Source organism: Hyperolius riggenbachi, chromosome 6, assembly GCF_040937935.1.
Source record: "Hyperolius riggenbachi isolate aHypRig1 chromosome 6, aHypRig1.pri, whole genome shotgun sequence".
NCBI classification, from domain to species: domain Eukaryota; kingdom Metazoa; phylum Chordata; class Amphibia; order Anura; family Hyperoliidae; genus Hyperolius; species Hyperolius riggenbachi.
In genome coordinates, this window is record NC_090651.1 from 45,232,087 (window position 1) to 45,247,141 (window position 15,055).

At 42.3% G+C, this 15,055-nt stretch overlaps 1 protein-coding gene across 2 annotated transcripts in view; it reads right to left on the reverse strand.

Annotated features, from left to right (window-relative positions):
- Positions 1-13,759, reverse strand: part of LHX8 (LIM homeobox 8) — a 95,919-nt gene extending 82,160 nt beyond the window's left edge. The window contains exons 1-2 of one of the 2 annotated variants that reach the window (XM_068242473.1): positions 13,547-13,759; positions 9,758-9,835 (exon numbers count right to left, since the gene is read on the reverse strand). In XM_068242473.1, the coding sequence (XP_068098574.1) occupies positions 9,758-9,835; positions 13,547-13,621 (153 nt within the window). In that variant the 5' untranslated portion in view covers positions 13,622-13,759. The remainder of the gene's footprint in view (positions 1-9,757; positions 9,836-13,546) is intronic. The other variant, XM_068242474.1, reaches the window with a different exon arrangement.
- Positions 13,760-15,055: the final 1,296 nt, after the last annotated feature.

Here is a 15,055-nt window from a genome sequence, read left to right on the forward strand (position 1 = left end):
AAGGCCTCATTCACACCTAAAACCGCAAAACGCCGGCGATTAGCGCTAGCGTTTTGCGGGACTGATTTTTCCATGATTAACGCGGGAAGAAAAAATAAATAAATCACTGGACACTGCAGCTTTTTTGGAGCGATCGCGATTAGCGGTGCTATGCATGACAATCGCGAATCGCCGGCAAAACGCTGCATGTTACGCGTTTGCGGTTAAGGCTAACCGCAACGCGACAGTGAGCACACTGAATGGGCCCTAATACTACTTAATCCCAAGATATTTTTTTTTTCTTTAAATATTTTGGTCAAACGTGCAATATAACTATGGTGACCACAGCCCAAGCGTCCCACTTCCTTCTCTGCAATCAAAGTCGAGCATTTCCTAAACATCCTCAAAATCTAAAAACACTCAGAGCAAAACATCCAAAAGCGATGGTTGGCAACAGTTCCAGCTGACAATCTTCTGAATTGTCAGAATCCAGAAACTAGCAGGCCAGCTGTAGTAGAATTTGTGGGCAGATTCCTCTGTGTACGTACAGAGCGGAGGGCCGATCGCATTTCGCCCACCCTCTGCTCTTTGTACCGTACACACGGCTCAGTCAGCCTGCAGGACAAACACAAAGGTTCACATACTATCATTTTTGGAGACTACACAATTTACAACCCTGTCTGTGCAATGTCACGTTTCCATTAAACCCTCAAAAGGAGGCAAAAGCAACGGTCATTGGATGAGTTCCTTGTTAAAGCCACACACACACAAAAACAGAAAAGGGTAGGGGGGGAAGCAAACAGCAAGGATTGCGTTATAGTGAAAGTACTTTGTATTCAATATTTTTCTATAAAATGTTTCAAGTTGCCATTAATACTTATTGGGAAATTTGCTTTGACATAAAAGAGTACTTCGGTTTATAAAAAAAGTTCCCGGAACTAATTAGGCTTGCAAACTATGGTTCCACTGTAATCTCATGTCTGTGTAGGGCTCAGTTCCATCCAAACATTTTCATAGGATTCCAGCAGAGGAGTCAGGACCTCAGATTTTTAATCACTCATGTCTATTTTAGGAACCATTTCAGGCTCCGCATTTTCAGGCTTCAGGCTTGACGTGACAGAAAATATGCTGTCCACATGTAAATGTAGCGATCACCCTGACCGCCCGCAAAGTGCCATGACGACATTTTGGATTGCTCAATTTACAAAATTAGCAGTCAAATAAAAAAAAAAAAAAAAAAAAAAAAAAAATAGGCCTCGTTCACATTAGGGACGCTTCTGTGCGCTTTTCACAGTGCACTGCCCTTTGCGTTCTGCAAGGTATTGCTTTTCCCATGTAATTTAATGTAGCTGGTTCACATCTATGCGCTGTGCTACAAAAATGTAGGGTTGCATGGATTTCTGTAAAGCGCACATCAATGCAAGTGAATGGGTGCGCTTTTTAAGCGCATAGAAGGGCGTACAAGCTCATGCGTTTTCTACCCCTATTTGAAAAAAATAAATAAAATACATTTACATAGAAAAACAAAGCTTAATTGCCAACTGCTACAATAAGCAAATCATGCCTTAAAGAAGCGCAATGCACAAACGCGCACTAAAGCACGCACAAGCGCATGCGTTCTTTACCACGTGCTTTCACACATTTCTCAGAGCAACAGATGTGAACGAGGCCTTAGACAGAGGCTTGGATCACTGTGGGACGTTCTGTTGACGCAACATTGCAACGCAACAAAAAAGTATTAACATTAACACTGCGTTACCATTGCATTAAGTAGGTACAGGAATGCATATAGTCAGTGAAAAGGATGATTTCCTGTACCTGGTAACATGTGCGTTTAGAGGTAGTGCACTGCAGCAGTGCGTTACCATAGCACTACACGGTACAATGTGACGCTAAAGTCGCACTGTGAACGTCCCATAGGCTTATTAGTGCAGTGCTGCGGTAAGCTGCGTTATAAGACTTTATAACGCAGCCCTGCATTGTTTCACTGTGAACCTAGTCTCAGATTTTTAACAGTCTAGATCAGTGTTCCTCAACCCTGTTCTCAAGGCCCACCAACAGTGCAGGTTTTGTGGTAATCCACAGAGGTGGTTATTCAGCTCTGCCGAGACACCTGTGCATGTTTGTGGGTTTCTGCAAAACATGTACTGTTGGTGGGCCTTTAGGACAGGGTTGGGGAACTCTGGTCTAGAGGTTTTAGGCTAGGTTAACAGCAGTTATGACTGAACTGCAACAGAATCTACATAGACTAAGGTAGCCACAGATCATACAGTTTAAAATATCTGCTCAATTCAATAATAGCAATCAATTTTTCTGACTGATTGTAAAAATTCAAAAATCTGACCAATGTACCACACACCTATGTTCAATTTTACCCCAATCATGAATACAATAAATTGAAAGCTCAAGAAAAAAAAAACCTGACTGGACATCAAGTAACTGACAATCCATCACCACCACACAATTCCTAATATTGGTCTGAAATTTCCAAATGTCCAATCTCCAAAAATCGAATCGGGACAACCGATCAAAATTATCAAATTGGTGAATAATTGGATCTTAATTGTATGGTGTGTGGCCACCTGAACGCTAGGTTCACAGTGCTCAGTTGCGTTGCAGAAAATCCTGCATGTCAACTTACTGCCCATACAATTCTATGGGTCTGTTCACAGTAATAGATCACGTTAACTCGCTGCATGCAGGCTTTGCATGAGTCTATGTCCAGTCTCAATTGCAGTTCACACACATTTTAAGGCGTGTTTTATGCAACTGACCACTGCGAATCCAGCCTAATGCAAAGCCTGCTTGCAACGTTAGAATAACTCAGTACTGTGAACAGGCTCATAGAATTGTATGGGCAGCAAGCTGTGATGCAGAATTATTCTGCAACAACTGAGCACTGTGAACAGGGCCTAACTCTGAAACAAATGAAATACATTCATAAATAAAGCACACGAAGTGAGAGGTATATGGAGGCTGAGATTTCCTTTTAAACAATGCAGCTTGCCTGGCAGATGCTCTGTCTCTAATACTTTTAGCCACAGCCCCTGAACAAGCATGCAGATCAGATATTTGAAATTTGATTTGCCGCCTGCTGGTTTCAGGTATGTGGTTCAGACACTACTGATGCATGAGAGATCGGCATGACGCCAAGCAACTGGTATTTGCGGCTCCATGTGCGATTTTTCCTGTTTGTGAACGATTTACTAAATTCCAGGAAAATACATCGGAATAAAAAAAAGAGTGCCGACATCGTGTGGGAAAAAGCAAAAAGGAGCATCTGGAACACTAACAATGTGTAAACATTCGGCAAAACACGCACAAAACTATCAAGTGTAACCCCCTACATTTAAAAGGACCACGATCACGAAAATTGTAAAGTTTTAAATACATATAAACATGTTTAAAAGCAGATATGGCAGCCTCTATATCCCACACTTCAAAAATATAAAATTAAATTCTTCTCAATTCATGTTTGTTTTAGCAGTTGAACCAGGAAAAAAAAAAAAAAAAAAAAAAAGAAAAGAAAGGTTCTTCAAAGTTGCCGGTCCAGAATTAACAGCTGCATCAGCATTGTAGTGCACGAAGCAGTGAACTACCACCTGCCTCATTACACATAAGGGCTGGTGCACACCAAGAGCGGTTCTGATAGTTTTTTTTTTTTTTAACACTTTCGGGGGGAAATCCATTTGGCTTATGTTAGTCAATGGGATGGTGCACACCAGAGCAGCTCATTTTCCCCCCAAATGCAAACTCTGGTCCTGCAGCATTTTTTAGATTTCAGAGGCGTTTTTGCCTCAATGTAAAAAGTATAGGAAAGTGGAAAACTGCTCTGAAAAACGCTAGATTAGAGCGGTTTTCCAAGCATTTCTGTTACAGAAGCTGCTCAGTTACAGCTTTACTATTCCAAAACATAATATCTGCTAAAGAAAAAAGTAAAAAAAAAAAAAAACCTACAAAAAACGCTAGGCATGATTAGAAAATCTCTCTAAACATGCCTAGAATCGCTCTGAAAAACCGCTTCAAAAACCGCGCTGGCCCTAATGCCGGGCATACACCGCTCGATAATGCGACGGTATAGAGCAAGCAGCTCAATGCTGGCGCATCCCCGCTCGTCCACGCCGGCACTTATCAGCGCTTCGTTTTTTGCATTGTCCGCCCGGGGATCGATTGCGGAATCGATCCGCCGCGGTGATCGGACACAGATATCAATCGAACCATCAGTGGCTCGATTGATAACCAGAAATTCGCCATGTATGCCCAGCATAAGAGGAGAATGTGGAAAGCATGTACACAATTTCAAACTCAATTTTTCTAATTGATGCATCAAACAGCGTACGACCACAGGCCTCTAAGGGACTGTCACTTTTGTCAGGATAAGCGAAGGCCAGTGAGATGTAATATAGTTCTGAGGTTGATGCAGGATTATGTAATTTTATGTAGCTTGAAAAAAAAAGGACGAATTGCCTCCTGCCAAGGTGGAATTTGATTGGTCCATTTTTTAAGCTGCATGAATTTGCATAACCCTGAATCAACTCGGAATGATCTGCATTCCACTGAATATCGCTAGTCAGGATCGTTAGTTCCCAGGTGCTGATCATTAGATTTATCCAAGGCCTGGGGCCCATGGGAAACGTTTCAGCTGCACTATAGAATCAGCAATTCCAAAAGCATTAACAGCGTTTAATACACACAAAAAAAAAAAAATACAAAAAAATTTTTTTTGCAATTCTGAGTCCTGCAGGATTTTTGGAGCATTTGCGCTCCAATTCATATTTCAGGATTGCTGCAAAAATCGCTTTTGTAATTGTTCAACTTCAAAGGGGAATTTACAGTGGTAGAAAAAATAATTTTAAAAGTCTTAAGGCAGCCACACAACATACAATAAAACAATCCCAATTGTACAGAAATTAAAAAAAAAAAAAAAAAAAAAAAAAAAAACCATTGTCCCCCTCCCCCAAAAAAATAAAATAATCAAAGTTTTTTTCATTCATTTGAGAAATCTGATCTAAATTTCCCATTTTTATTTGATTAAGGAACATTGGGAGAGCTGAGTTTTTCTGATACATTTTTATGAAAATTGTATGGTGTGTGGTAGTTGTCAATTACTTGATGTACAGACCCAAGTTTTCAATAATTTTTTCACTCACAGTCCTCAGAGGAGCTCACAATCTAATCCCTGTCAATAGTCATAAGCTGTGTAAAAACGCTAGATGAAACTTTGCCAACGCCACTGATCACTACCGCCTCTGCCAAGGATGCAGTGTGTGTACATTAGCCCCTGAATGATTCAGACACTACTGCAGCCAAAAAGATCAGCTGTACTGCAAGGAAACTGGTATTTAAAAAGGAAACCGCTCCAACCCTGGACACAAATTAAAACTGAAAAGCCCCCTGTTTAGTCTGGCATATGATCACATAACTCCTGTACACATCACTATATACTGATCTGAGACAAGTTTATGCATTTTGGAGAAAGGAGATTAAAAAAAAAAAAAATGTTTGCCGTAAAATATGGAAGCCCCCATATCCCTCACGTCCGGTGTCCTTTGTGTTCCTGTGTGGAGAGCTGTCATCACTTCCTGTTACTCTCACAGGTGTCACAAAGGGTGGGAGGTGAGGGAAGCACACCCAACAAACGAACTCAAAATAAAATTAAAAAAAAAAAAAAAAAAAAAAAAAAAAAAAAAAAAAGGTAAAAGATGGTGAATGGGGCTGGATATTTAGTGCTGTCTGTATCCCTCATTACCAGTTTTTTTTTTTAAAAAAAAGTTCTATTGCCTTATAATCCTATTGGAGATTTTTTAATAAACTTCCTGTTTGAGCAGGAAATGGAGAACATAGTTTCAGACACAGACAGCATTTAATCTTTAAGGCCTCTTTCACAGTAGGACGTTACGTTTTGATGAATCATTAAAGTCGCAACGCAAATTGCAACGCCCCAAAAAAGTCGCAACGCATCTTAATGCCCAGTTATCGTCACATAGAGTGGAGCATACAGGCATTGAAAAGTATGCTTCCAAGTCATTACTGAGCATGTACAAACAGTCCAACGCAGCTAACAACGTGCATAACGCACAGCATGCAGCACTTTCACTTAACCTGCAGCGTTAGTCACCAGCGCAACGTGCGCACTGAACAGGGCATTGATTTTTCATTGCAGCAAGTTATTCTGCGTTAAATGTTTTAACATGCGACTAACGTACTGTAAAAGAGGCATAAAAGTACAGGTGAAACTTGGAAAAAATTAGAATATTATGCGCAGAAGTTCATTTATGTCAGTAGTTAAACTTAGAGACTCTGTAACAAAAGAAAACCCCTCTGGGGGATACTTACCTCGGGAGGGGGAAGCCTCAGGGGCCCAATGAGGCTTCCACCTCCCCTGCAGCTTCAGGGAATCCAGCGCTGGCTCCCCGAATCCTCCCCGACAAGGGATGATATATTTACCTCACTGGGATCCAGCGCAGGCGCGGCTCTCTTTGGGCTAGGCGGAAATAGTCGAGCCCAATTTTATCTGCTCTATTGCGCAGGAGCAGAAGGACTCGCACCTTTGCAGTAGAGCGGATCGATCGGGTTCGGCTATTTCTGCCTTAACCGGAATGAAGAGCCACTAGTGCGCCTGCGCAGGATTGTTGTAGGTAGGATCCAGAGGCTTCCACCTCCTGAGGTAAGTACCCCCAGGGCCCTTTTTTTTCCCCTTACATATTTTCTTCATAAACAAACAAATATATGAACTAGACTCAACTACATGTAAAGAGATAGTTCAAGCCTTTGTTATAATTTTAATGATTATAGTTCAAGCCTTTGTTATAATTTTAATGATTATAGCGTACAGCTTATGAAAAGACCAACATCAACAATCTCAAAAACGTTGGAATATTGTGAAAAAGGTTCCATATTCTAGGCAAAGTGTCAGACTCTAATCAGCTAATTCATCCAAAACACCTGCAAAGGGTTCCTGGGCCTTTAAATTGTCTCTGAGGCCTTTTTTCCACGGGCAGTTGAACTGTGTGCTCAGCGAGCAGTTACCAGGCAGCAGCGAGCAGTTACCAGGCAGCAGCGAGCAGTTACCAGGCAGCAGCGAGCAGTTACCAGGCAGCAGCGAGCAGTTACCAGGCAGCAGCGAGCAGTTACCAGGCAGCAGCGAGCAGTTACCAGGCAGCAGCGAGCAGTTGTGAGAGTTTGGCCCAGTGCACACCGAGTGGATCCGCCGGCCGAAACCGCCTGAAAATCTGCATGGCTAATGTATCTCTATGGGCTGGTGCACACCGGCGGTTTGAGGTTTTTAGCAAGCCGCAAACGTGCCTCTTGCTGCACGTTTGCGTTTTGCTTAAAACCTCTAACCGCCGGTGTGCACCAGCCCATAGAGATACATTAGCCATGCTGATGCGGCCGGCGGATCGCATACAAAATCCGCTCGGTCTGCACCCAGCAAATATTGGCTCTCTGCTCCCAAAACCGCTAGCGTTTTGACGATCTGCTAGCGGTTTTGGTGTGCACTGGGCCTTTGAGAGGGATTTCACTGCTCATCAACTGCTTGTGGGGGAAAAAAATAAATAAATAAAAAAAGGCCTCAGTCTGGTTCAGAATTACTGACAAATAACTTTTGCACGATATTCTAAATTTTTGAGTTTCACCTTTAGGCTGGTTTCACAGTGGGACGTTACAGGCGCACGTTAGAGCAGCCTGTAACGCAGCCCACCGCACAGTAATGAAAAATCAATGGGGCTGTTCACAGTGCGGACGTTGCGTTACATTGTAACGCTGCGTCACAAGGCAACGTACTGCATGCAGTACTTTAGACGCGGCTGAGCCGCGTTAGACTGCTTGCACATGCTCACTAATGTTGGGGAGGAGCGGAGAGCGGCCAGGCACATGGCTAATTAATATGCACTGCACGTTATGACGTGCAGTGTTTACTTCCTGGAGCAGCCGCTCTGTGCGGCGATTGGCCGGCGGGACCACGTGATGCCGCATACGCACAAGAGTGCGCATCACGGCATCACTGACGCCAGAGTGAGCTGCACAACGCGGCTCACTCTGACGTCCAGATCCAGCACCACCAGGCGTTGAGTTAGGGGGACGTTATGCGACCTTAACGCCCCCTCTAACGCAACGTCCTGGTGTGAAATTAGCCTTAATCTAAAAGAAGCTGAAAGCCTGTATCGAACCGCAAGAGCTTTTCCTATGCGCTAGTGATTTGCTAATGTAATGCTGTATGTGTGATCCCACTTGAGCAATGTGATTTTATTTAATATAAAAAAAAACAAAAAAAAAAACACTCAGCATTGCATTAGCAAGAGCTTTTCAACTAACAAGCACTTAGAAAAACCTCTTGCAGTGTGAACCAGGCCTAAGTGCTGTAGATGTGTTATAAGGCCTGGGACCCCACTAGCATTGGTATTCTCAGCGCTAGAGATTTGAAAACCGATTGCTAATGTAATGCTATGGGGGATATTAAAAGTGGGATCACACCCATAGAATTACATTAGAAAGAGCTTTTCAAATCACAAGCACTTAGAAAAGCTCTGCTAGTGGGATCAAGGCCTAACACATTTGTTTAAAATGGGACTCATTTAAACGCAGATGTAAATTAGCTACAAAAAAAAAAAAAATTAATTTGATACGAAAAACTTTCATGTAGTAAGAAGGAAGAATTTAATTGGACAAGTGAGAACAAGCCGTTGTCCCAACAACAGTCCGTGTTTTGTGGATACCGGCGTGAGCTTGCACAGAGATGGCCAGCAATGGGGCAGAGTGACATCACCAGCACAAAGCAGACTGCAGCAAGTATGGCGGACAGAGGTGGGAAAGTGGAACAGCTTCCCAGAGCGAGAATCCTTGACCTGAGAATTGTGCCAGCTTGGCTCTGTGTCTTGCTCTGGCTTTCATAAACCTCTGAATCTCAGCCAGTCACTACATCACAGAGACATGGGCACGGCAGTTCCCTAGTTTAAATATAGTCACTTTTATAATCAGCTCACTTACAATAAATTCTACTTTGATCAGTGGATAACAATAACAAGTTATTAATTTAAAATAGACCTAACAAAGTGAAAGCCCGAGTTTTGGAACAAGACAGCAACAGTGCAGGAATAGAGGAACTGCCAGTCCAAGACAGCAGGAATCGACAAATGCAACAGTCTGTGCCCCCCCCATATAAACAGTCTGGTACTTCCTGCAGCCCCTCCCCCAAATGTTCTAAAACAGTCTGTGCCCATTCCCAGCACTTCCCAATACCAGGCCATTACCGGCAAACTTACCATCAGTGTGCGCTTTCTTCCCCCCACCCCCCAGCGTATTTCCAGCCCACACCCATAACCTGTGCTGCTGTACTACCACAGCCCATTCCCAGCAAACCTGTCACCTGTACTCCCCACAGTACATTCCTGTCACACCTACTACCAGTACTCCCCTATAGCACAGTCCATTCCAAGCATGCCCCAACCTGTGTGCAATACATACCTACCCCCTCACAGTACCACAGCCTATGACCATTCTACACCCATAACCTCTGCGCCCCCTTCCTCAACAGCACAGTCCAGTCTCAACTCAATACACTAACCTGAGCACCTCCTATCCTTGCATAGCTACAGTGTTACCTGTGCTCCCCAACCCACATTATTACACCATACTACAGCCCATCCCCAGTACACCCATAACACCCCCAGCGAGTAAAACTATTCTCAACATAAACATAATAGAAAACCCTGCATCCCCAGCACACACCCAGGCCTGCACAATGCAACTTCCCCTCCACACACTTACCCCCACTTACCAGGCTGCCCTCGCTCTTCCGACTCCTCCCCATAGTCAGCGCTGCTCCCCCGCACTCCTCAGACATAAGGACCGAAAACTGCGAGACAAGAACAGGAGACAGAGTGAGCCAGGTCCGCACAGAACAGCGCTCCTCTCCCCGCCCTCCTCAGCGCAGGTGCCTCATTATCCCCGGGCGTGCCGCGCGCTCCTCACACCTGCTCGCGCAGTCACGTGGCGCACGCAGCGCAGCCCCACTCTGCCCGCTGCCCGGAGCACATGCCTGCACGCCGCACCACGAAGAGGGCCCTTCAGAGATCATTATCCCGGGCTGAGCGGGGCTGCTGGGCGTCATCTGCATAATGCAGCAAATCAGCCATTCCACAAAGGCTGATGCCCCGTGTTATCCCACTTCACCTCCAGGGCAGAGACCACGATCACCCGAGGAGGCAGAACCGACCAAAACATAATGGGGTGCAAATTCATTAAATGCCTACAAATTCTACATGCGAATATTAAAAATGTTCACCATTGTATTAAAGAACATACCAAAGGGCACTGCCTTACCAAACAACTGCAGCTAACCACGTACAACAAATATAAAACAGGGAGCACTACAATAGCGCCATTGCCACCAGTGAAAATGTATACATTTTTACATAAAATACTACAGTACATTACTGCATTGCAAGATTTGCCATCACTCTGCATCCATTTATTATCTGGCACACAGGACTAGTTTGTGCAATACTAACAGGCACAGAAATAACTGTAACAGGAACAAACACTGAAAACTATAACTCTTTTTCGTAGAAATAAATGAAACACAGACACTTTAATTCCAGTAATAATGGCTGGGTTACTACTCTACTACATTCGATAGGTAAACGTGTTTACATATGTCCTATACTACAGCATTCAGAAACACAGCATAAGTAATACAAAAAAAAATAGTTTTGGAAATACTAACAGGGTAACTGCAATAGTGTAGCAACTGATTGTAACACAAGTAAAGTATACGGTGTACCCTACCCTTTCACTTGCATTTGAATGCTTTGCGTTTTTTAGCATCCACAAAAAAAACATGCCCGTCAAGACATTATAGATCTACAGAATGATAACGCCCCAAGTAAACAAACGTTGCGTACAACTGCTAAAATAGTATGTTATTCTCACTACAATACCGACAGATACGTAAAGAGTGTAATATCAATCCAGCCCATTATCAAGCAACACACGAAGGCGTTATATACACAAAAATGGGTATAATTACACATGTGACGTATATTAGCCAATTGTCACCAGGTCTTTGATGGGTGCACAGTGCAAGAATAATACTAAAGTGAATATTACTACACAAGAATGATATCCCGGGACACAAAATATGTAACTACAGACCCAACTATCAGCACCTACAAGGTTGTGGCACACAGCATTTTATAAAATACAGAACACACTCACTCTGCAAACACGTTTATTGAAAAAACAAAAAACTTGCTTAATGATAACAAATACTGCACCACACGCGAATTTATTGCATTAGGATGGACACTGAATTGTACAAACCTATACAAACAGATATACCCATGTGGAATTAACTTTTCCACACGAGTTTTTTTTCCTAGGTGATACCTTTTCATCTACTTCATCCTCTGATAAAAGTGCTAAAAAGTTACCTATAACCATCCGTATCAAAATTAAGTATTTTAATATTAACATGTTTAAAAATATCCTCTAGGCAGAAAAAAAAAAATTGCATATGGGCCATATGCCATTATAAGAGTGACACGTATAGTGAATGTCATTTCCTAGGACCGACATCACTAAAGTTTTATACGCCAATATACATCAACTGACTATAATGTACCCTATTGCAAAAGAGGATACATTTACCCCCTCACACTACGGATAGTATACAAAAACGGCGCACACTTAAATACATACATATACATACACATATTATACACAGACTTTAAACAGGCATTGGAACAGCTTAACATTCACATTCCAAGTATGTAGATTTTAAAGGGACACATACAACAAACGTGTCATACAGCTATGCACGAATATACTACAGTCAAACACTAAAATTATGCAGTAAAGACAATAATTGGCCTCAATTCACCAAGCTCAACTCCTGTCTTTAATAACTTCTGAGCTGTTTTACAGTTATCACAATTATATCACCATGGTGATAACTGTAAAACAGCTCAGAAGAGTTATTAAAGACAGGAGTTAAGCTTAGTGAATTGAGGCCTATGGTACAAACTACAATCATGCACTATAGACAAAATATGGTACAACCACAACACAGGAAATATAGAGTAATTAAGATGATGCTCATATACAACAATTAATCCGTGCACATGAAAATTGTAATTACATACATATACACAGAACATACTACATGCTATCTATATATCTATATATCTATATGTAGTATAACGTAGGATAGATATATACCTATATGTGCACACATCACCATTACTGCACAGACTACATAAGAGCTATGTCAGGATTGTTAATTTGTATTTGCGGCACCCTTATACATTTTCCCTTTATTTTCTCTCCTTTGCTAAAGTTCATGATTTGCCAGTGATATAATATAATATAATATAATATAATATAATGGCAGCTGATCCATTTCTGGTACCTGTGTACATAAATGGCTGTACAATTATAATCTCGTGTCATCTCACATATCTTGTTTAGTAAGGTTCTGCATAAACCACACAGGGCATTTGTGAACTCGCAGGATTGGGGAGAAATGGATTTGTGGTTTACTAATAGTGGAACTATTTACAGCTAAATATCAAGCAAATCTAATAACTGCGCTGGCTCCAATTCTATCAGCAACAGGAATCCTACCTAGACTGACATGTCTTTTTCCTATACGTTACACATTCAAATCACATAGTTTACAAAGTAGGTTAAAAACTGAAAAAAAATGTCATGTTATTCATATTTTTTTTAACTTAAACAAAAATAAATTGATAACTAATATTAACAGGTCATCTGTTAATATTAGAAATACAATTAAAAACCCCAGTTTTTTTTTTTTTAATTTCTGTAACCTCTGCTGGAATAATAAAATTTGTTACACGAATCACTTGAGGTTGGGCAATGTGAAACCTAAATCACGCTTTAAATTTATAATACAGATGCAATTTAAAAATTTTGTACATCTGCAAAGTTTAACCCGTTTTGGGCCATTACGTTCTGACAGTCCAGGTAAGCTGGTGCCATCCAATCTGCCCACTATGATGCTAGGCACACACCATACAATTTTCTGTTAGATCTACTTGCCAGATAGATTTTTTTCCCCCAAAATGTTGGGGGGGGGGGGGGGGGGGAATCTGGCAGTGGCAAGTAAATTACAGAAAGTTGTATCTGTTTATCTAACCAAAATCAAACAGCTGAAAAATGTAAAACAAAAACACACCCAAAAAACAAAAATGCAGGTACATTATTAGAATTGCACTGAAAACGTAAAAACAAAATTGCGTCTGTGCAAATGTAACAGCACTTTTCTTCCAAATTTAATTTTTTATTGGGACTTGTTAGAAGACAATTACAACATATGCGGTATATTGTACCAATAAAAGTTCCTGAATAATGTAACTGCACTTTTCTAGTGAGATGATTGCACAAGGCACAAAGTTTCCTAAAAACGTGCAGTAACGTTATCCCTATAATATGTAATAATATATATTATAATAACCGTTATCTGCTATCAGCCCCTCTGCACCCAGCTCATGCAGCAATGTCAGCTCAGCACGGTGCCCGGACCCCCCACTGTCACATCTCTTACCTTGTCACAATGCACTGCAGGGATATCCTTGTCTTCAAGCTTACATAGAAACATCTGATCACCCTTCCAATACATGGCACAGCTAGACCTGGTCACATCCCAACTCCAGAAGGGCCACACAGACCAGAAAAGGGGTGTCAAAAAACAAAAATCAGTCCCAGGGGCCCCTGTACGCCCCACACAAGCCTCTCTCACTCACCCTGACAGGCAGCTGCTGCCTCACTGCTGCTGAGTCTGCTGCAACTAAACTTTTTGATTTCCAGGGGGAAGGAGCAAGAGACTACAACAGAGCTATAGCTGACAGCTTGGCCACGCCTCCCTCAGCATCAGACCCCTCCCTTCCTCCCAGCATTGGGGAAGCCAGGGAAGGGACAATATTGATAGTGTGACATCAGCCAGCCTGCAAGCTTTTAGGAGTCCAGCTTATCTCCTGCTGCAATGGAACTGCAAGTATTGCACATTCTGTGAATAATGATTTTTATGCAGCGTCTTTTGGCCAGTTTACATTCTTCTGTGTTAAGATATTAGCATAGCGTGATCAGTTCACATTCTTCTGTAGTACATTATATACATTGCTGCATGTATACTATTCTCACGTGAAAGCAAAGGTGCAGACTTCTACACAAATAGTGGATCTCCCAAGTTCCAACCACATGACTTCCTGAATTACTCACATGGAAGGAATATGCAGATCAGCTGCTTTAAGCTTCCTCTGGGTTTCTTGATTAGAGATGGTTAATGAGATGCAAATTTCATGCAGAGTATGCAGCCTGCAACTGGACCTATCAAATTAATATGATTGGCCCCGTTTCAATCTGCATGCAATTTACATGAAATGTGCATGCAAGGCAAAATTATTTGCATCTAATTGACAAAGGCCTCCTTTCCACGGACTGTTGATAGGCAGTAAAATGTCCCTCAAACTCTTACAACTGCTCACTGCTGCCTGGTAACTGCTTGTTGCATGCTAACTGCTTACTTCTGCCTGGTAACTGCTTGCTGAGCACACAGCTGAACAGTCAGTGGAAAGGAGGTCTAAAACCCGGTACACATTTTCAATTATGATTGGCCAATCACTGACCAATTATACCACCTCCGTGCAGTATGAGGGCCCGTTTCCGCCGGCCAAATAGCTTACCTTAGCGATTCAGCTGACTTTGCCGTCAGTTTCCGTGTGGGAGGCGGTAAATCCCATAGCCGTGCATGGTAAGGCTTCTGGGATTAGTCAGCGTTCCCGCAGACCCGGAAGTGCCGCTGCGCATCTCGCAGCCGCACGCGGTGGCCAGTGAAAACGGGCCCTGAGCGTTTACCTACACAATCTGCTCATAGTCTTCAATGAGCTCTATTCACAATCCACACATACGGTAAGAGATTTTTGACCACTATATTACCGCCAGTGATAATTTATGCATTTTTTCCACATTCACTAAAATATTGGCACTTATCCATTAGCCGGGCGCATCCGGCAGGTGGCGCTAATTACTATTCCTCCTCCAGGCCGCCATGGAT